General features: G+C 35.7%; 1 protein-coding gene across 1 annotated transcript in view; it reads right to left on the bottom strand.

The window, feature by feature from the left end:
- AKT3 (AKT serine/threonine kinase 3) overlaps nucleotides 1–23,454 on the bottom strand; it is a 148,583-nt gene that overhangs the window by 41,526 nt on the left and 83,603 nt on the right. The window contains 5 exon segments of the mRNA XM_079298588.1: nucleotides 4,527–4,595; nucleotides 6,107–6,172; nucleotides 9,699–9,830; nucleotides 16,219–16,363; nucleotides 17,735–17,846. Coding sequence (XP_079154714.1) covers nucleotides 4,527–4,595; nucleotides 6,107–6,172; nucleotides 9,699–9,830; nucleotides 16,219–16,363; nucleotides 17,735–17,846 — 524 coding nt within the window.

Here is a 23,454-nt window from a genome sequence, read left to right as displayed (position 1 = left end):
AAGGACTGTTGCAATTTTCTGTTTGAAAGAGACTAATCCAGTAGCTGAACAACAGCCTTAGAAAATTCTAAAACTTCAGGATACTCGTCACCAACACTTTTATTTTAGTTTCCATTTAAAAAGTGTCCCAAGTCTGAATCTGAAAGTTGATAACCTGACAAATTGACATACAAAAAAATTACTTTCTTTAGTGCTTATTTCCAACAAGATTATTGATATTAATTAAAAATGCCAACTTCAAAGTAAAATGACCAGCTAGAAACAACTAACAACAGTTGTGTTTGTTGAAGAAACTGTGATCTTCTGAGTCAGCTTATTTTAATGTATATGTGACACTATAATCACTCTTCTTCACATTATTATAGCACCTAACAGAGCTGTCACCAAACCACACTTGCTAGTTTTGAATGAAGAACATACATTTAGATATAGAAATGCACACTAAAAGCATATTCATACATTCAGATATATGCTAAAGATATTAAGCAGATTCTAAAATTATAATAGAGAAAGTAGGGAGATTACAGGGAGATTACAGCATAATTTTCAGCTAATTATTTAGCTGGTTCACTATTTCAGAATAATTCTGGCACTGTGTTCTATTTACAATTGTCAGAACAAGAAGATTATTAAGTCAAAGAAGGAAAAGAAAAAATGTGATGGAAGGTTAAAAATTGGTTGCCAACATTTTCACTATTTATTGATTTACAGTTATTCAATATGTGCTATAAAATCACTGGAATTGCAATAGAAATAGCTTTGGCACAAAGAAAGCCATTTTGCACATAACATTTTTGATGGCATACACGAGGGTGCTATTGTTACAGTGAGGACTGGAGCTACAAATTTCCTGGTATGCCTTTAAAAACTGAACAACAATGCTGTCATGGGGTTTTTCCTAATAAAAAAAAATTAATGGAAAAATTTAAACCAAGATCAAACATAGAAGTATATTCAGCTGCAGATCCAAGCATGCCAAATATATAAAAGACAGCCTTGCATCAATTGATATGTTAAAGTTGCACACACACTAGTGACCTACTTAAGCATGTTGTAAGTTGAATATCTGGCTCTTGCTGCTGTGTACTGGGTTTGCTCAGCTCTGCATTTTATATTTGAGTGTTGATTTTGCAAAACCCTTGCAGCAGCAACCATGAAATTTCAAATTATTCATTTTTTGTTTCAGACTTCGTATTGCTTCTTGTCACATTCTATACCCACAGAAATATAGCACCCTTATCATGGACTTTCATAATTTAAGGCTAAGGAACATTATTTTGTTTACTTATTTTTTGTTAAGTAGGTTGTAAGTCCTCTGTCTTTTTTTTTCCTAGACAGTAATAGCACTTGTTCAATTACAACAAGCCATTTAGGTTTCTCCTGCCTAATGAATTGAAGAGCTGTGAAACAAAAATGCCAAGAGGAACAGAGATTCAGAATTCTTATGTGGACAACCATCTGAACAATTTTTAGGGTCTAATTTTATTACACACATAATTGCCAATTAAATTTGTTAAAAAGGACAGAATCTGGAATTATCCTTAAATGCAGAGTGAGGAAATTAATCAACTTATTAGTCATCTGAATCAGTGTACTTTGCAGAGTAATGTATGTAATAGATTTCATTCCTAAAACATTTTTAACCTTCAAAGCAAAATACTGGAAATAAAAATTAGGAAACACACTCCAAAAGTATTCCCCAAAAATAAAGAGCCATTTGGTCCACTCAGCTAAACCAAATGAATATTTCTTTTCTTAAAACCAAATTTCAATTTCTAAATGCTACTTTAACATAATTCCTTCAGTACAACAAAGGTATTGAGAAGTAATTAGAGTGGCAGACGTATCCTTCCAGCTATACACTGAAACATAGTTTATGATCAATAGACATTGGTAAACATTTCACCCACGGAGTCTAAAAGCAAAACCAAATTAAGAAGAAGACAAAATTAAGCTTTTGGCCCACAACAATTATTTCATGATTGGGCATTTAGCAGCCGGAAAAACATTCTCAGTATAAGGAAAACATATTCAATATTTCCATCTGAATAATCTGTGAGAAAAAAAATCCCCTAATGGTTTGCTTTAATATATTAAAATATATAATATGCTGGAGGATTTTTTAATGGAATCCAAAGGAGAACTCTTTACCGTAATGCTTTGTGCACGGTATAAGAGCACACACATAGACCAGTGAAACTGATGCAGTTACATTTTCATTGTAACATGTTCTCTTACTAACTGAGCCAAACCCACTTGAAGTTATATAGGCAAGGTAAGACAAAGATAAATTGTTACTGCTGGACAGGGGTATTAACTTCACCATGAATCTAGATTTTCAATAGATATAAAAGATTCTTGCTTGCAGTCATTTAACATAACTACTCCTCCAGTATGAACTGCTGTGCCCCCTTCCTTGACTGTTTTCCTTTCTACCCATAGAAAGAGGAAGCAAAGACTCCTACTACTGACCACAGTTTTTATTATTGTACTAAGACTTGTTCTTGCTTTCAGCTGGCTAGAAGACAAGAATATGTATATAAACCTTCAAGAACTCCTCCATGAGGAGAACTGTTTGGGTAATAGTGCTCCTGAAAGACATAATCCATACAAATTCACAACAAATTGATTCAGGCACAACAACAACAATTAAAAAAATGCAATCTGAAGGAATTTTAAATGGAAAAAGGTAGCACAGCACTGGAGAGAATCAAAAGCAACATGGATGTCTATGGTCAATTTCCCACTAGAAGGATATAATTAAAAGATGAGTTTTCAACACCTTCAATAGTCAGAATACATAAAGAAATGCAATTTCCTTGGAACACAGACACACTAGTAAATAGAAGCAGCAAAAGAAAAAAGTCTGTGTATCATATAAACTAAAATGCTGGCTAAACTTTGAGCAACTGACTTTCAGTAACTCTGAGTTAATAACAAAGCTATTTTTACAAATATTAAGTCCTCTGTATTTTTTTGGTAGACATTGACTAAAGTCTGAAATTCACAAGAAAATTTTGTAAGATTAAAGATTTCCAACTAAAAAAGACACAGTTTTTCTAACTTCCTATTCCACAAACCCATGACACAGGACACTTGCAGTCGTAGCCTCAAAGTTCCATCATCTAATGCAGAGAAATGTATTGACCAAACTACAATTGATCAAAATACAGCCAGAGCATCCTCAATCATAAGAAAGGAGTTGCAAACACCCTGTGTGAGCTCTGCTCTGCATTCAAACAGGATGGAACAGTACCTTTCAAAAAGACAAATAGCTAAATTACCGGATGATGTTAAAAACATACTTTCAAACTGTTTCCCCAGAGATTACAGAAATGCAGTAAGATCTTACACTGAGGAAAACCATGCAGAATTAGCTAGTTTTTAAGACAATACTTAAAAGTCACTGCAGACAGCATTGACTTAATATTGGTGATGTAAATTCAATGTCAAATAAGCCAGCTGAGTGTCCAAGAGAAAGCTGTTATTCCTTTACTGCTGAGGGAGATTTTTGTATCTGGTTCAACACCTGTGATATGCAGAACTGGGTTTATACATTGAATTAAACAACCCATCCTCCTATATGAAAAACATATAGGACCAGATTCAGGCACGGCTGGTAGAGGATGGCCAAGAACAAGTTGGGATCCAATGGATTGCAGGCATTGGGATTATAGTTAAGCACAGTTTAATTGCAGGAAAAGACAGCTAAAACATAATACAAAACATTATGTATCATGCCACAGCAATTCTTGAATGAAGAGAGGTTTTAAATAAAAACCTCCTAGTGGAAACACTTAGTCCTTCAACATTATCATGAAGCTTGTAGTCGACAAAATAAGGAAAAATCCCCAGTCCATGTTGTAACAAGACACAGTCTGAACAGCAAACAGCATCTAAAAGGCAGATAAAGCTCTCTTCTTCAATTGCAGTTCTCCAATTCCATTTGCTGGGTATCATTCTTGCTATTTCATTCTTTAGTAAACAGCTGGAGGACAGCAATGACTTCAAAGCTAATAACACTCTAAGAAGTTTAGCACTTTAGTTGAAATTTCCAGAGTACACAGCAAGTGAAGTGGAGACAAGCAATGAAAATATGAATGCTCTACTCTTTTCCAATAGATATTTGTAATAGTTATAGCAAAAAGAGCACACATTTTGTATTAGAACAAAAGTAACAATCATTATTTTTGTACACTGGATTATGATTGTTTCATGCCAGAATATGTTATAATACGCTTAAATAAAAAGAACAATAAGCAAGTATATGTAATCATTTTTCTAGCATTAAATTATCTCTCACTATAAAGAAACCTAATTTTTTCAGAAAATAACTAGTTTTGATAGAAAAGTTATAAAAACGTGTCAACATTTTTTAAAATAAATCAGTTATTTTTTTTTCTTTTTAATAAAAGCTCTTTAATGATACTAGAAAGCAAAAAGGCATAGAAAACAATGGAAACTTAAAAGTGTAATCCAGTGACAGCCCTACTGTTACAAGTGCAGAACATCTTTCTTAAACTTACCTCTCCTCCGTTAACATACTCCATCACAAAACACAAACGATCCTTTGTCTGGAAGGAATATTTCAAGGACTTGCAAAGAAAACAGCAAAATTAAACCAATTATCATATTATATTAACCCAACAGCTTGCACTTAAAGGTAACAAAATTTTATCTCTTTAAGTAGAAATTCTGATATTGGTAAGAACTTTAAGAGTAATTAAAAGTGTAACTTTTTATCTGGAGCTTGAGATGAAATAACACAAAAATTTTCAAGTGTTTCTTCATCTCTGCTACATGTCCATTGATAGGAAAACATCATGCTTACTACAATAAAGTATTAAATGGTTACCAAAACACACAATTTCATACATCATGCAAACCACCAGCTATTTCCACTCTACTTTATTATGTCCACTTCCACAGTGGCCAAAAAGAGAGATTATCATATTCTTTTTCATTTCTCCCAAATGAAATCTCAAAAGTCATCTTAACATCCACCATGCTTTCATTTCCAAAACAAGAACTCTCTAGTTTCATATTATGGAATGTTAAGAATGCTAAGTGCCAAATTAATATATTAATTTCCATATTATTCTAAAGTTGCAACAGATGTTATGATCCTAATTAAAATTTTTGATTTATCAGCGTTAACTTATCAATGATACCACAGAAAATCTACAGATAAAGACTTGGCCTAAAAGAAATTAAATGTAGTAGAACTACATTTGCATGTCTCAATACAAAACTTGTTGAAGAATAACAGAAAGGAAAGAAGGTACAAATACAATACCATTGTTGCATTTTTGATGGGAGGCACCCCTACTCCTGCTTACCATTACACTCTAATTCAAGAATCATTGCAGGATCTCTTTCATCTTTACTGAATTTCCAAGAACATTTTGGCCCACCAATGTAAATGCAATCTTCTGCTTTCCAAAAAAAAAGTTAAGTTTTTCAAGTAGGAAAGCTTCCATGCTATACTTTGAAATTTTAATACAAAAGAATTCCCTATCTCGAAAAGCAAGTTCTTTGTATTTTGAAATAAAGGGAAGTATTTTTAATATATTCTCAAATAAGAGGAATCAGAATTACTTCTATTTGTAAAATTAAATCAATTAATCATAATTTGTCATGAGTCAAAATTTTCATCTTTTCAGTCTTTCCCTTCTATTAAATATTAACCTTATGAAGACAAAGGTAGTAGGGTTTCAGCTTTGTGGCTCTGTGAGCTATTTATTTTGAAAAAATAGTTATTTTTATTTTTTTATAGAATTCTTACTTAAATTTTCTTGGTAAAAAATGCTTACACCTCTGTGAAATTAATAACTTTTATTTTAGAAGTGTTCATATACAAAAACTGCAAAATATTGCACAGTTACACAGCTCTACAATTACGTGTCTTTTCAGTACAGTAAAGCTTTAATAATTCATTAGAACCTTTATTTATGAATTCTTAATTGCATATTGTGATAAAGGATATCATAAGCACCAGATAGATATTGAATCATCATGAGAAAGAACTCAAAATTTGTAAAGTATGTTCAAATAAAGGATGTTAATGTAACTACTAATGTACTTAAAACTAGTTCCCAACACTTACTGTTAAAAAAGGGTGTCTGGTGTTTTTCAATACTCTGCTTTCTGTAAGAGTATGAGCCACTTCATCCTGAGAAACAAAGAGGGGAAGAAGTAGGTCTGAATTAAGATATACAATTGTTATTAAATTAATTATAAGGGAAATGTCAATACTTTCAAAAAGAGAAAGCTACTGTACAGTTTTGAAAAATGAATGAATCTTCACATTTTTTGAGGAAATATTTAACAAAAAACTATTTATGATATTTTATTTGATTTTCTTATTTTCTTGCTGTAAAATGTAGTCTTTACATACAATTCAGAGAAGAAAGAAATTATAATATTGGATTTGATAGCTTAAAAACATAAGTCATCACAGCTTCACAGTTCTGCTATGAATCACCTGAACAATGTATTTACAGAGAGACTAAACCAATGTGCGAGACATGTACACACGGAGTAACTGACAGGCAAATATAAAACCCAGCCTATCTAGCCAAGTGTTAAGTAAAGTCAGGTTTTCTGTTTTTAAACTTTCACTTGGTTTGGTGCTGGTTTTGTTTTTCTCCACCCAAGCTGTCCTTAGGAGCCCAGGGGTGAGCAGTGCTCCTCTGGCCAGGCTGAGCATCCCTAAGGACATTGGCCTCATCCTTGGGAACGGGGGATGTCCACACAACCCCAACTCATTTCCAGCCACAATTTGGAAAAGAAGCACTTTGGAGAGAGACAGTGACATTCTCCTGTCTGTAAGCCTGAACAGAAAAGATAAAAACAAGCTCAGTACCAAAGTAAGAGAAGGAAACTAAGCCAGTTGCTGTGGATGTTTGCTTCCATAGCAAGCTCATCCATGTTTGTTCCCTGCTCCCCTCATTTTCTGTAGCACTGAGCTTCATGTCACACAGAACCAAAGAGTACCCTGGTGTGACTCAAACTTCAACTGAAATCCTACAGAAGTAAATATATTTAGTCAGAGCATACATTATTATTGCCACAAATGATACCAATATAACATTATTGTACTACACACGTGCTTTATCAGACTATGCTCTGAAGATAAGGTATTATTAAACTGGAAAGTAAACACAGATGTCAGGAGCTTTAAATTAGATTTTAAAAACTGTCAAAATAGGAAGTTGAACAACAACAACAATAACAGAGTCAGTGGTAATAAATTTTGATGCCATTTAGTTGAATAGTAGTGCAACGCTGAGTATATACACTACAATGACATACAGGTGGAAACACAAAAACAAAAAAACACACAAAAAAACACACAAAAAACACCAACAAAAAAAAAAGCACTTTAAGGAGAACAAAAAAATCATAAAGGTTCATTCATTTATTTATTTGTTTTTAAATCTCTGTGGTTCACCAGATATATGGCATAAAAAGCTGGCAATGGCCAGTTCTTCTGGAATTGCCTCAGAAGTCTGTAATACTGGTAGCAATTTCCATGCAAGTGTAGTATTAATGTGTCATGTAAACAGAATAAACAGATTTAGTCTGGACTGGGCAGATGCTATACAGCTGTTAGTGCAACACTTTTTTGCTTCATACTATGCTTAGGGTTAAAACCTTCTATAGGGCTACTTTTGCACAGGCAGGTGGCAATAGAAGAAGAGGGAATGGTTTTAAACTAAAAGGAGAGAGATTTAGATTCAATGTCAGGAAGAAATTCTCTACTGAGAGACTGGTGAGGCACTGGAACAGGTTGCCCAAAGAAACTGTGGATGTCCCATCCCTGGAGGTGTTCAATGCCAGCTTGGACAGGGTTTTCAGCAGCCTGGTCTAGTGGAAGGTGTCCTTGTGCACAGATCTTTTAGCTGCCTTCCAACCAAAGCCATCCTGTGATTCTAGAGTATCTTACATCACTTACCTGCTGAACTGGGACTGCAGGTCTATTCTACCCAGTGATCATATCCTTAGCACTGATCTCCAGAGCTAAATGCTACTGATAAATTCCCATAGCATGTTCACAGCCTGACTGGGCTTGATAACTAAACTCAAACAGTTCCATTCCTGATTTCTTCAAAATTTCTCTACCTTAATACATCTACGAACAAGATTTTTTTGCTCACCTTTGACAAAGTTACGCAATTATCAACTTAAATCAATTGTAAAAAGTCACTGATACTGTAGCAGGAAACAAAGTAATTAGAAAACCCCTACAATTTAAAAATCTGTTTGGTATGTTGTTAATACCAAGAAACATGTTGAAATGCTCTGAAGGCTGGAAGGATATAAACCAGCAGCTGCAAAGAAGGAGCTCACAAGCTCTCCTGAGGATTCCCAGATGCCAGGGGTGAACAGAACACTGGTTAAGGATGTCAGGCTGGAGACTGAGGCTCAGCACACAGCAACCAGACTCTGAGATGCACAGGGCAAACCACAGAGATTGCTGCCAGGTCTTACAAGGAGGGGCACTGAGGTGCTCCTTCCCCTGCAGAACCAGGGGAGTACAGCAGCAAGACCCTCTGTTCTTCCTGTGTCCTCTGACTGTGAAGAACAGGCACTCTGCTGCTGTTAGCCAAACCATGCACAGGCTGACCAGGCTGCCACTGCACACAAGACAGCTGCTGAGGGCATGTACAACTCATAGGTCAGTCTCTTCATTGCTGAAGACATACACTTAAGTCTCTCCCTCTGTAGCAGGGCTAGTTTTAATGATACTCAAGGAAATATAATTGTCTTTGTGTCTCCACTCCTCTGCTAAATTTAATTGCAAGTGATCTACACATTCTAAAGCTATCAGAAAGTGACTGACAGACAATGAATATAGAACTCAAAACTCTTGTAAGCCCTGCATTCATCAGTCAATAGGAAAATCATACAAATCTGAAAGATACTTTAGTATTTAATAAATGTAAAATAGCATTTACCCATTCACATTCAGTTTTTATGGATACTGATATTGTTAGCCTCAAGCATTCAAAAATATCAGTGGGACCCACATCCCTCAAAACATCCTCAATTACTAACTGGGATTATTTTTAATTGTGTCTCATGTTGATAAATGTTGGTGGGTTTCTTGCTTTCAACCTGTTCTGTGGAAGTGGGATTCAAAAGTTCAGAGCTGCTAGAAACTAAGCTCGGAGTAGAAGATCTGTATTTAAGTTTGAGTGATATTATGACCAAGCACAAGAACCAGTGACACTGATCAAGTTTAAGTGATTGTTGGACAAGGCCAGTTGAAACCACAGATTCAGACATCAGCTTCAGACTTTCCCTATTTACCAAAAAGTGAAAAAAAAGGAACGGTTAGTCCATGCATAGCAGTTTTATACAACATAGCAGGAACAGAGCACAGGCCCATTACATTAAATGTGTTTCTCTGAATAAACCTGCAGTTGACTTAGAGAAAAATGTGAAGCATCCAATATGCCCCACAATGCACTTTTTATTGTATAAACTCAGATTGCATTATCTTCCTGGTCAGTAAATTTTCTCAATGTTTTAGCACATTCTAGATTATAAAATATTGGGGAAAGACTGGGAGTTTTCGCATTCTTGTTTTCTGAAAATGCACACATACTTTTATCAAACTAAGTTATCATCAAAAATCAATACACCTTATGTATTAAATAATGAGCCAATATTAAAAATAGAATCTTTCTTACCTTTGCAATAATTACTTCTTTTTTCAAAATCTTCATAGCATAGTATTTGCCACTAGCCTTTTCTCGGACCAGGATAACTTTGCCAAACGTGCCTTTGCCCAGTAGTTTTAAGTAGTCAAAATCATTCATTGTCTATAAGGAGCAAAGAACAAGGATTATCAAGACTCAGGTTATCCAGTTCCAACATATAACCAAACTCAGTTACTGATAAAATAAGAACACTTTACAAAAATAGTCTCACTTCCATGATTAGGTTTGTAATTCCAGAATTTTAAGATCATCAGGTCCTGCTGTTAACCCAACACTTCCAAGTCTGCCACTAAACCAGGTCCCTAAATGCCACACCTACAAGTCTTCACATAGCTACAGGAATGGTGACTCTGCCACTTCCCTGGGCATCCTGTTTCAATGCTCAACAAATTTTTCAATGAAGAAATTTTTCCTAATATCCACTCTAAACCTCCCCTGAAGCAACTTGAGGCCACTTTCTTTCATTCTATCACTTCTTACTTGGGAAAAGAGATCAATCCCCCTCCTCTGGCTATAACCTCCCTTCAGGCAGTTGTAGAAAACAATAAGATCCCCTCCGAGACTTTCCCCAGGCTGAACATCCCCAGCTCCCTCAGCTGGTCCTCATAAGACTTTTCCCTGGACATTTCACCAGCTCTGTTGCCCCTCTCTGGACACACTACAGCATGGAACATTTCCCCTTGGATTATGGGGGTTTCATTCTACTTCCCTTCCCTGTGTTCCAGTTCAGGATGGGGCCCAGACAACACTGGTCCTGCTGGTGTTGGCCAAGGCAAAGAAGGCAGCTTATTGCTGTCATTAAACCACCAGAATAAATCCTTCAGTAGCATTATCATCATTCTCTAAAGCCAAGTACTGAACACAGTTTTATTTTTATAAAACACACAGGACAAAGTCTTAGCTTAAAGCAGCATTTCAAGAATGCACCACATTTCAGAAAATTCATCAACTCCTGCATTACGAGGGACACACAAACATGGTGTATTAGTAGGTTTTGCATAACACCAACCACTGCACTGATGGCATTTGTGAAACATACACAATCCTCACTGTAATCTGTAAGACTTTACAGTAGCCTTTGCATTAGAATTAGACTTTTAAAGATTTCAGTACAGATTACAATTACATGGTATTTACATTATTCAATTTGGCTCTGAAAAAGAGGAGGTAGCAAGCTTTCATCTTTCCTGTGACTCTGTTACTGCCCTAGTTTTGCAGGTTGAACACAGTACATCCAAGAGCTGGTTCCATCAACAGACAGAGTCTTAGTAGGTTTATCAGCTCAAGTGGTGTGTCACACATGGTAAGAATATGACCAGATTATCCCAGATCCCAAAGCAGTATAGCCACTTTCCCGAGCCCAAACTTTGAGTCAATAATCCTCTTAGTTATACAAGTTCATTTCACAGCCAGTTCAGAAGCATCAACTCCATGGTGTATGCACTATATGCAAAGATGAGGATGCAGAGAAAAAACAGAACAGTACTGAGAGCACAGTGACTGCACAGGGCAGCTTCAAATTGACAGCAGAATTTACTTGGCCAATCACTTGTTTCTACAGCACATCTTTCAGTGTGCTGTGTTCCTGACTTGGTTGCAGCACCACAAAACCATTGAGTTTTGCAACAGGAGAAAAGCACTAAAAAATTCTGAAAGGAAACTCATTCACTTATTCTTGTTATAGCACTGTCCCACAGTATCAATGACCTTTCTTCCTTTGTGGAAAGCACACCTCAAAACATTTTTAAAGAGTAATTATACTCTGAGTCTCAGTATTGCTAAGTTAAATATACTTAATGCTGTTTTGTGAGAGAAAAATATCATTCCTTATATTTTATCTTCTCAGTGTCTCTTTCTATCACTAGTTGTGGCCTCAGGCAGTTGTGTTGAATACTGCTGTTCTGGATAAACTACTTCTACTTGTATTTTCCACAAGAGAATTAGTACTTATCTCTACCAGAATTACCTCTTAACACTGCCTACATATTTCACACACATTCCAGGTGTAGAGGCATTGGGCATATCCCTGGTGTGCAGTCACAAATAGTGGCAGCAAAATATATACCATTACCGTAGATCTGAATTTGCTGTTGACAAAAAACTCTGAAAGCAATTTATGCATCTGCTCACTCTGAGTTTGCAATCTGCTCACATAAGAGGTAGAACTGAAGTTCCATCAACCACATTAATGCACAATTCCTTAGCTTTTAAGTGTTCAACCTGCAACTTCAAACCTGCAAAAGGTCTTCAACACTCCATTTAACACCTGGATACCTGGATGTTTCAAAGCTTTATTAAAGAGAAAATGCTTCCCATATATCAGTTTTCTAGCTATATCAATAGGAATTAAATCATTTTCCCACCTAATTGTTGATTGGTTTCATCTAAGCAAACTAATCTTGATGCTCACACAAACATTTTGCAGTAACAGATCTTGCTTTGCAAACCACCTCACATCAGGAGGAACAAAGCTGCATTTATCCCAGCAAGAAATATGGGTAACAGAGATTTCAAAGGCAAGTATAATTTTCACCTAAAGCAAACTCACTTTACATAACTGAGTGTAAAGTTAAAAGTTTATTAGTGCAGACAAATCCCAGCAAAGCAGATTTTCCAAAAACAACTCTAATGTGTGATAACCTGCAGTGCATGATGTAGTACGTAAAGCTGTGATCACAATACTGTGTGGCTCCTCATATTCAATCAACTAAAGGTAAGACTTCTCAGTGACCACTTTCAGTTCAGTACTTTGGAAAGTCAGGTTATCTATTCGATGGTTCTGTGACAACCATCAGGCAGAAAAAATTGCCTTTGAGCAAAAGCAGTGAATATTGACAAAAACCCACAAAAATTTAAAAATGCATTCAAAACACAATTCAGGCAAAGATGAGTCATTCAGGGCAGAATCCTTCAGTCATAAGCTATCATGCTCCCTGACATGAAAGAATGGCTGACAGCTTTATTGATAAAAAATACTGAGCTAGTGACTGTAACAGCTTATCTCTTTAACAGCCATAAATTTATGAGATCACAAGCAGCCTCAAAGGAGTAACTTCTCCAACATTTCTGATTTTCTCTAAGACACTGGAATTAGAGAGCTACCAGAACCTGAATAAAACCAGGTCAGAAAAGCTGCCCTTTGCCCACACACAGAAGGAGGATCTTGGCTCAACTGATAGCAAACATGGATTTGATGCAAGGGCTGCAAGTCAGTCAAATTGCAAGACTGATTGGCCCAGAATTTGCTTACATAATGTTCAGCAAAGCAGTCATGAATCTAGATGCAAGCTCAGTGAAAACAAGTTAAAAATATATGTATATTTATAAGAGAAAGGTAATAGGTTTGCAAGATTTTGAGCCATGGCTTAACAGCACATTATGGCGGCAGTGTTAGTGCTAAGAATAAAGTCTCCTGATGCTCTCACTCCTTAGAAGCTTAGCAGAATGCTAGAGATGATACACAGTGCAGGGTGACTCAAAAAGTCTGCCAAAGAACACAAGACCTTGAGAGATAAAAACACAGATGCCATAGCTAGGGGTGTACTGAAAACTGGTGGAAAAAGGGAAATGCTTCCTAAACCTGAGGGAAGATGGTAACTTTGGAAGCTCCCATAAGATTGGATTCTTTCTCCTTCATGATTTTCCCAAGTTTTTCATTCCTACTGTACTCCAAGTTTTGAATCTTTTTCTTCATTACATTTACTTTTAGGCTTCCTCTGAAAAATCTGTTCTTTATTCATCCTGCATCCTGCAAATCAAATTTGTAAACAAAGAAAAGCAATGAAGCCACATGAGACTGAGCTAAGAAAAAAAACCCATTATGATGTTCAGCCTTCTATAAAACTTTTTTTCTCCCTTAAGGGAGTATCTGTTGTCCATCTAAACACACCAACCCTATGGATGATCTGTTCAAAAACATAAACCCTAATGTAAGTGTTGAAAATTCCTACCAAAGAAACTATTTTTTTTTTTTTTTTAATTCCTGATGTGCACAATGATTAGACCATGTGGAGTTTTCATATGATTTCACCAGTGAAAATATCTACTTAGAAGTAATAGTACAGCAAGAAATAAAAGTAGTTTGCTAAGAATTTAAGTGTTACAGTTCTAGTGATGTGTAAAACTTAAAGCGCATGTTGACACCATTTTAAAAATTGGGAAAAAGCAGAGGTGCCTCTGATTCTTCCAGCTAATCTAAGCAGGGATGTAGCTGTCATGTCTATTCAAATCAAGTTTCACATCCTAAAAGCTGTTTTCTTTTCGCTACCTTTTCAGAGAAGAACAGGCCCAACTCCTCTCTGTCTTGTCTCTTAATCTGATTATGCTCTTCTACTCATATGTATACCATCTGGTGCATGCACAAGCAAAATTCACTGGGCTTAGATGCAAAATCAGGTGACAAAACAAGCTTTTGTCAAAAAAATGGACACATTGTGTAAAAATCCCTAAAAGGAAAGAAATAAAATATAAAAGCAATAAAAATGCATTAAGTCATTATAACTGAAATGGTTCTGATTACATAAACAACTAGGAAAGCTTAAACAACAGCTTTTCAGAGACATTTCTACAAAACAGAAACAGTTTTAAAAATACCTATTTTTCACAATTTCAATGAGGATGAAAGCAGTGGTAATTCCCTCTCATAATGGTCACTTAATCTTTTTTATTCCTAAAACTACAGAGCATCTTTCACTAACATCTTCCAACAGTTAGAAATCTGTAGGATTCTGAGTTTTGGCTCCATTGTTTTAATTTTTTTTTTTTTTTTTACTTTATTATCTTTTTTATTTATCTTTTTTTCCTAGTTTCTATTATTTTGCTCTGTTATTTCATTTTTCATTTCACCTTTGTTTTGGAGATTTTGCTTTTCTCTTGTTGCCAAAGCCATTAAATATTCTGTAGCACTGCCCCTACACTGTCCCAGCATATTATTTCAGCATTTCTTAAAGCACAAGTGGCAAGACAGAAACAAAACTGATCCTCCCACTCCTGTTCCTACAAACCCTTTTGTTGTATGAGAACACACATTGTACTGTGAACAAGGAGAGCACATTCCAGATAAACTATTGCATCAGACAGCATTAATTTTGGCACCTGGAAAATGACTGTATCTATGCAGTGGTTTTGTACACCACTAAGAGGATAACCAGGCTTGGAACAGTGCATAGATCTTTAACAGAGCAAACCCAAATCCCTTCCACATAATCACACTGCCTCTCACAAGGCTGTCACATCTTAAAAACTGCTTCTGTCTTGCTCTCAGTTATCTTATTTTCCCCTGGAGCACAGTCATTAAATATCCATGCCACTAGGCTAAAGATTCAATGCCAGCCTGACAATATATGTTCAGAGTATTGTTACAGCTCTATAGAATTGATTTTACATTTTTCTATAACAGACAAAAGTTAAAAATTAGCATACAATGAAACTGGCATAAAAGAACCCTGTTTAGACTGCAAACTCAAGTTCTCAAAAATTAGGACATGATAGAACTAAAGTTACCTATGACACCTTTGTTATATTCTCAAGGGCATAGTTCTCAGCCTGACTTTTCTGACTTACTTCATGAAACACAACAAATAAATCATGCTCTGTTAGTAATAGAGAAATGTTCACCATTTCTTGTTCACCACCCAAAGGCATTCAGTTATATGAGCTATAAGACTGTTTTGCTTTGTCAGCAGAATTCTGCTTAGTTTTCTACACACTTCACTTCTAGCTGGAAAAAGTAAAGTCAGCCCAATGTAAAGTGGTTATTATTTTTCAAGCAATTTCAGTGCAATTCTTGATTCTTGTCCACTCTGTATAGTAAATGAGAGACATGAGCTTGAGTAGTCTACACAGGACAAAATGGAGACACAAGCAAACTTTGAAAGGCATGAGATCTTTAAAACATGCTCTTGGTTGTATTTTTGACCTGTTGACTCTGGAAATACAACCACAAATATGTTATAGCCCACAATGAACATGTTCCTACTTACACCAAAAGCTGGAAAGGACTGCAGAAAACTGAAACGCTGTTTTCTTTTACTTCATTGAAAACTAAAGCAAAGTTATTTCCCAAGTTAGCAAAACCCAAGGTCATTAAAAGCCAGATCCTGCTAGCCTTTCTCATGCAAATTACCTAATTTGTACCGAGTATTATTTGCATGAGAAAAGGGGCAAAAGTACTCGACCAAAGAAAATATTTTATTACCATACTTCTAAAATAGTAAGCAAACAAAAGGATGAAATAATAGTCAAACAATAAGCAGAATGTTAGTATGTGCCTGAATGTCTGAACTTCGTTTTTCAGAAGTGTCATATCATCTTAACAAATAAACAAAATTAGAGCAGTTCAGCTTAATTGAAATAAATAAGTACTTTGATCTAATAATACACTGAAATTTAAGTTGTAATACTATTCCCTGCATATTGCTTTACCCAACTAAACCATTCTAGTAAATTTATTTACATATGAGCCCTGTCAGTTATTGTTAAAGGTCATTACCTTTCTTTTATGATGGGTTGTTGAAGCATCCATCTCTTCTTCGCCTATATTGTCTATCTGAGAAGTTGGACTACAGTTCATCCTCTCCTCTTCTTGCCTCTGAAGTCTGTCTGCTACAGCCTGGATTGCTTCTGTCCATTCTTCCCTATCATGAACAAGTCAACACCTCTATTAGAAACTCATAAAACATGTTACATAGTTTATGAGGTTTTTCACATGCTACATTGCGATCAATTCTCATGTTACACAAGAGAAGACTCATATTAATTAATCATTTCAATTTCCTTTGAAATCCTGCATTTTGTTAAAGGGGGTGACCAGAACAGATCACTATATGGGATTATGGGATACTTCAAGAATTAACAGTTTCTGATTCTGGAAGTATTTTACTAGTGGAAACTTGAAAACACGTGTTCCAGGTATAATACACCTGAGAGCACAGGATGTCATCTCTTATGCACTAGTATCTCATAATAATAACTTGCTATTTTAAGAGACATTTTGATATTCCCACTCCCTTCAAGACACTTTCACAGAAAAAAAAAAAAAAAGAAAAAAAAAAAAGAGAATCATTGAACCATACCATGTGTTCAACTCTTAGTCTGTCTCCTCTTAAAACTCAACTTACAGGCCTTTTCACAAATTTCCCTCAAAAAAGATGCTCAAAGAACTTAATTCCTACAAACATCCTAAAAACCTGTGGCTGCACTGAGGGGCAGGCCCAGGTGAGGATTTTTCTGGAGGGACAAGCAGGGCCAGCAGAGCAGCACAGACACATCAGGCAGCCCTTGGGCAGTTCATAGCCCCACACCCAGCATGGTGCCTGCTGCCTTTTGCTCATATTATGGTGGATTTATTACTGAATGCAGTGTGAGCTGCTACACTGCACACAAGAAAGACTGGGTACCCAGGTAGAATTTAAAAAATCCTCTAAGTGAAATAACACAAAAAGTAAAGTTATTGGTTATTTACTGATACAAAAAATAATAGCCAGATCATAGTACTTGTCTTAAAAGGACAATGCCCACAGTGGGAAGATTCTGAGTGTGTTATCCCATATCTCCTACATGCATGAAAAAAGTTTGTGGTGCATTAAAAAAAGTTAATTCTTAAGAGTTCATGACTGTTTACTGAAACAAGAAAAACTAATAAGCCAACACAAAATAAATTATAATAAGCGTGCTGCTTTCTGTGCCAAAAGAAAGGAGCACATTAGGAGGAGTAAGACAGCAAGGCTGGAAATATTTCAATCCAGGCTTTGGATGTTCAAAACTTAACACTTCAGAGACATATCATGACATAGTTTTGGCTTATTTGAACACATTCATCCCACCTACTCACAGGCAACTCTTACACCAGTTATGAGCTCAGATAATATTTTACAGAAGCTTACTTAAAAATCTTTAACTAACTGCTCACATGTGCTCAGAATGTCACAGTTCCAAGTGCTGATTGCTGTGCAGGCCCAGCAGAGACTCAGGGATTGCAAAAAGAAGAAGAGGAATAAAACCCTCACCGTTCCTCTGGAGTGTCTACGTGGAACGTCCTCTCTATGACAGTGGTCCACTGAAGACATCTGATAATGAATGTGTTCGGCTTTGGTCGCTCTGTTTTCATCAGCTGACATTCTAGACAAATACATGACATTGCCTTTTTTATACACTTCCAGTTAATGGGTGAAGAGTACATAAAATTACTTAGATGAAATTCATTCAGTTTATGTATCCTCACTCAGGATCTAGCCAGCACACAAGGAAATACAGAACAGCAATACAACCACAGGCTTGAACAAAAGGTAGCAGGTAATAACCATAAGGTGAAGAAAGCAGTCAGAAGAATTGATGAAACTTGTATCATTGTCCATATAAAGAGTGCCATCTCCATTTGTTAGCTTGTGTTATGAGGCTAAGAAGAATATTAGATCCTGGATTGCTATAGCATGCCAAGGAAACAGCAGTAGCCACTGGCATATTTTTCCATCTGCACCCAGCAGGAGGAATATGACATTTTCCCTTCAATGGTAACTATGTCACAATTACTGATAGTATTGTCACTTCAGGGTAAGATTTATTGTAAAATAGATTAACTAAGAAAATTCAGATGTTGAAATTAGTCTGATTATTAAATATACAACAACCCCCACACACACCACCAGTGGGGTTGCCCCAGGAAATCATATAATTCTCCTTGTGCCCTAGGGCAGATTCAGGTCTACATATGCTATTTCTCATAAGTATTTCTGTACACTCTTTCTAAAATACCCAAAAAGTACTGATTTCAAAACCGCTGTAAGCAAACTATTCTATCCAAGTATAAAGAAATTAACTATTTTTATCACTGTAAGGTTTTTCCTAGGATTTAATGCAACTGTTCCTATAATTTCAGCACACTGTTCCTTGTCCTTTTGACCAAATTACTTCATCTTTCCAGCAGCAAGTGTCTAAATCCCTTTTAGACATTTGAACATTGCTTTATCTCTCTTCAGTCTTCTTTTTGTCAGTTTAATCAATCTGTCCCTCACCAGCTGTGCTTTCAGATCCGAGATCTTCCTTGTTCCACAATTCTACACATAACATAGACCACATATTGCTTCTTTATTGCAGGACCACAATGCTGGCAACCCAGGCAATGGTTCAGTGTTGCTGTGTATTACTTCTACGATGTAGGATACTGCACCAAACACTACAACTGCAAAACTCTGGCAAACTAAAACTCCTTATTCATGCAAATATATTTAAATATTTTTGAGAAGCTAAGGTTACTCTGTCAAAAGTGTTACTTGTTTTCCTGCAGCTACCACAACGTAGACACAAACCATCACATCTCATGTCTGGAATATTATCACTTGTTCAAAGCTGATCCAGATCAAATGTGCGTGTGTGATCTAAAATGATTCATCAGGTTCACAAATCAATCAATAATGATATGGTAAATGAATTCCTGTTCACCTACAATCTGCTGTAACTTCTTTTTCATATAGCTACCACCTACTAGTTGACCCACACCTTTTACTTATGCAGCTTACTATTCTTTATTCCAGTTAATGTCAACGCTTTACAGAAGTCATATGACATGTAACACTTAACAAGGCATGCTTTCCTTTCACAGAAATAAATTATTTTAGCTCTTCACAAATTCAGCATCCAGAAACCTCAACTATCATCTACTGCATTTTTTTTGAGAAAACAAAGAAGAGTGGAAGTGGATATGTCTATTGATAGTATTTTTTCTGCAGCTCAGCAGAACACCTCAGAAGCTTGACAGACACAGGTATGAGAAACAAAAGAGGAATGAATAATGTCCTGTGCACATGTGTATTCCTCAATGAACAAACTTATATATTCACCACACATCTATAAATTATTATATAAGTCAGTCTGTTCACTGTCAGGAACAGAGATTACATCCCGTTTAACAAACATTTCATTAAAAAAGAGAAACAGTAGTGGACCCTCATTGCTTACACACACTCTGCTAGGTCTCAGATGGAATGAGAGCCATTCTCAACCTGTGGAAGAAAGATCTACAGCAGGGTGGACACAGGAAGAGGGTGTTTAACACAAAAGCTGGAAGAGAAACAGGGCAGACAGAAGCACAATGAAGTAGAGCTGTTTAGGGTACCAAACCAAGGTTGCAGCTTGGTGCAATTACTCATGAGATGAAAGAAATTCCCATCTTCAGGGTTAACAGGGTTTAACTTCCTCAGCTGAAGTTCCAAGTAATGTGTGGGGCTACCTTCCTAGCAGAAGAGACTAGAAGCATTGTCTGCTCTAAGATTATCTCATCTTACTCCTGACAAAATCATCCTCTCGTCTTTAATCCTATCACACTTCAATCATGTAGGCTGAAATTTTCTTTACTGGGTGTCTGCCTAAAGCAGCACACTGCTGGAAAATGCTGCTTTTTGGAGAAGAGATTTAAAACTTGGCAAATCAAGACCTTTGATATCCTTTTAGTATTCCTGTGAAAATGTAAGGCATCTGGCCACACTACATGTGGGAGGGATAAGAGTGCAGAGGAAGGAGGGTAAAAAATTACAGTAACAATTACTAAAGCACAAAATCATTGAAAGCCTATGCATTGAGTATAATCCAGAGGCTACAGCCATCTCCTGCCTCTTCATATGCTAAATTGAAAGAACTTCACTTATATTATAATGCCTTACAATCTTCCTCAGACAATATGAAAGTACCTCACTGAGGCAAAATCCAAGGCAGAAAGACAGCATACTGCAAGTTATTTACAGGAGAGCAGCTAGGAACAAAAGACTAGAGAATAAAGGGAGGAAAGTAGTAATAGGACAGGAAAAAGACTGAAACTTATATGAGAAAGAAAAGTATGGGGATAGCTAGAGTATGGCCAAACTAAGAATACCTAGGCTAGAGGAAGGAAGATGAAATAATCTGCCAGGGAGAAAAGTGAGCTGATTGTGTAAGGATACCCTGAAGGAAGAAAGGCACAGAGACAAACCTGCAGAAAAATCTGTACCAATCAAAAAGCACATCCTGTCCAATGCCTCTGATGGAACTGGAGATTTTGAATTCCACCATTTATTTTCTCTTTGCCAATATATACAAATATGCACACATTTAAATTGCATTATTTAAGTTTTCCAATTCATGTATGAAAAAAATTGAACTAATAGAGTTACATCTGTTTATGTCCAAATGCTATGTATAATATGGTCATCACCTATATATATACTATAAAATTATAATAAATATATATTAGTATGTATTTTAGCTAAATCTGTATCCAATATACTACTTAAATTATTTTTCCCGTCAGCCTTCAAAGTGATTATGCACATTATTAACAAGATTAAACAAAATATTTATTAACATTATAAATAATAATAAAACATTACTAACAAAATAACCCATTTCTTCTGAGTTTTCATTACAGATGATTAACCAAATTGATGAAATGCAATTTAAAAAAAAACCTGAAGAATTGAAAATGGTACTGAAAGCAAAGAAAGTGCCAGACAAGTAACTCCCAAAAATGCCATTTCAGTATCATTGGAGGAAATATCTGGAAAATAAAATTTAGCAAAACTTAATTAGGTTTGGTAATATTCTGTTACAAGTGGCTAAAGATTTGATTTCCTCATGGAAGGTTAAAATTGAATACATTCATATCCATCCCTTACAAAGTGAAAAGGGTTTCAGAAAGAAGTGGGGGACCAGAGTATTCCCAAAAGAGGTGTACCCATTCTTCTCAAGTAGATAAAAATAACTGAAGTCTGCTGATATTTAGTAGCCCCACGTTTCATGTGCTGCTGAGTACAAAGGTATGGGATAAACAGGATTCCTGCCATGACTGCAACATGAATAAAAATTTCTCTGTGAATATCTTTCACCTACTACTAGGGGGAAAAAAAATTATTAAGATGAATAAGTGCTGTAATACACAGTTACTGCTAATTACCAAAATATTTTTCTACTAATTAGTGGAAAAACCATAGTAGCTTAAGACTGAGTGAATAGTTTGGAAAATACAAAAGCACAGAAGAAAGAGTGAAACTGGCTACTGAGAGCTGGCTCCGAATGCTCGAGTGATAGTTGGGTCATTACCAAGAGTAGAGAACATTCTACCATAATGTCTTCAAGTTTGCTACTATACATAAACATATGTAATTAAAGGACTGAATCTCAACTCAAAACAGTTGGAAGTCTAAATTATCATTCAAAAAGATGAGTAAGCCAGTAAACAGACAGACTCAACTTTGTGTTCTTGTATGCTAGCCATCTACAACTTGGAATTACACATTTTACTCCTAAAGCTTTCTGTCTTTCTGGGATGAAACATCGGTCATGACAACTTTCCTTTAATATTAGAGGGGAGGAAAGACCTTGGGGGACAACACTTGCTCAAAGCAGCAAAATACAAAAGCAGTAACAGAGGATTACAACTCAGTTCCAACAAGTGCATAGCACTCCTCTGGCCATTTTTGGATGTATACAGAAAATGGAAAAAAAATTAAATTAAAACAGTAAAATAAAATGCAATGGATGTTTCTCAGTTATTGAAATAATCCTTTTAAAAAGCTAAACAAAGTCAGGCACATAACAGAGGTTAACTTTTGTCTTCATATGGACAACCAACCTGACAATTCTAAAATGTTAAGACTATCTTTTTCAAATAACTGCTACTGTCTAAATTAAGTAGTTATGCTAGTTAAACTCTCCTGAGCAACTCGAACTACAAACTGTATTTCAAAACGTTCTGTTTACTTTACACCATTCTGAACCACAGATGACAAAGTTTGCTTGAAGCTGTAATTACTCTGCAAAGCTGGGAAGCCAATTAGAGGCCCTGAAACCTGCCAGTTCCAAAAAAAAAAAAAAAAAAAAAAAAGCACAGATCATCTGTTCAGATTTTATTAAAAAGTTTAAAGTTTGAATTCTATAACTTTAACTGTATAATCACCAGCATTTCTTTCCTAAATGCAGCCATTCAGCACAAAAAAAAAAAAAAAAAATAGAACACTAATACAATTTTATTATTTCATATATGAACGGTTTCAACTTCAGCAGAATGTGTTGATATGGCTAGACAAGAATACTAAACATTCAAGCAGCCATAAAAATTTGTACTAAAAAATGAACAGAAGGTTGTATATCTGAGAAATTATTTCTAATACAGACAATACAGACTGAGTTTGAGCACAGAGGAGAACTTCCCGTATTTATCAAACTATATCAAAAAAATACTGTCAAGCCACTGCTTGCATTGTTTATAGTGTTTGTAATTTTTAACACTGGGAGAGTGTTGTCTTTATACAGATCTATAGCTCTCTACGTATCTATCTATTTGCATAATAATTTCACCTTGATTTCTTATTTTTCCCTTGGTCTTTCCTTTACAAGATAAACATTTTTGTCCCAACCTTTGCCTATTTAATTGCTAATCCAATTTTTCTTTTTCTTATCAAAATTTAATGAACACACTCTTTACAAACATCTTTTTCTCCTATTGCTACTCTGCACTCCAAATCCACACTTCTCAGATGACCTTTTTTGTTAGACAAATAGTAGACAACTAGCAGAATTAATAGAGTATTTTTTAACACAGAGACAGATACATATATTTTTTCTCATATACACATGAAAATCCATGAATTTTACATATAGGAACAAACATATGTGTAGCCATACATACACCCTTAGTCTGGTCCCCCTTTGATCCTCCCACTTGTTTATCCATTCCCTAAGGGAAATCTACTTCTGAGGC

This window comes from Erithacus rubecula (assembly GCF_903797595.1).
Source record: "Erithacus rubecula genome assembly, chromosome: 2".
NCBI lineage: Eukaryota > Metazoa > Chordata > Aves > Passeriformes > Muscicapidae > Erithacus > Erithacus rubecula.
The sequence above is the reverse complement of the archived record's forward strand: the minus strand, read 5'-3'. Positions and strand labels throughout refer to the sequence as shown.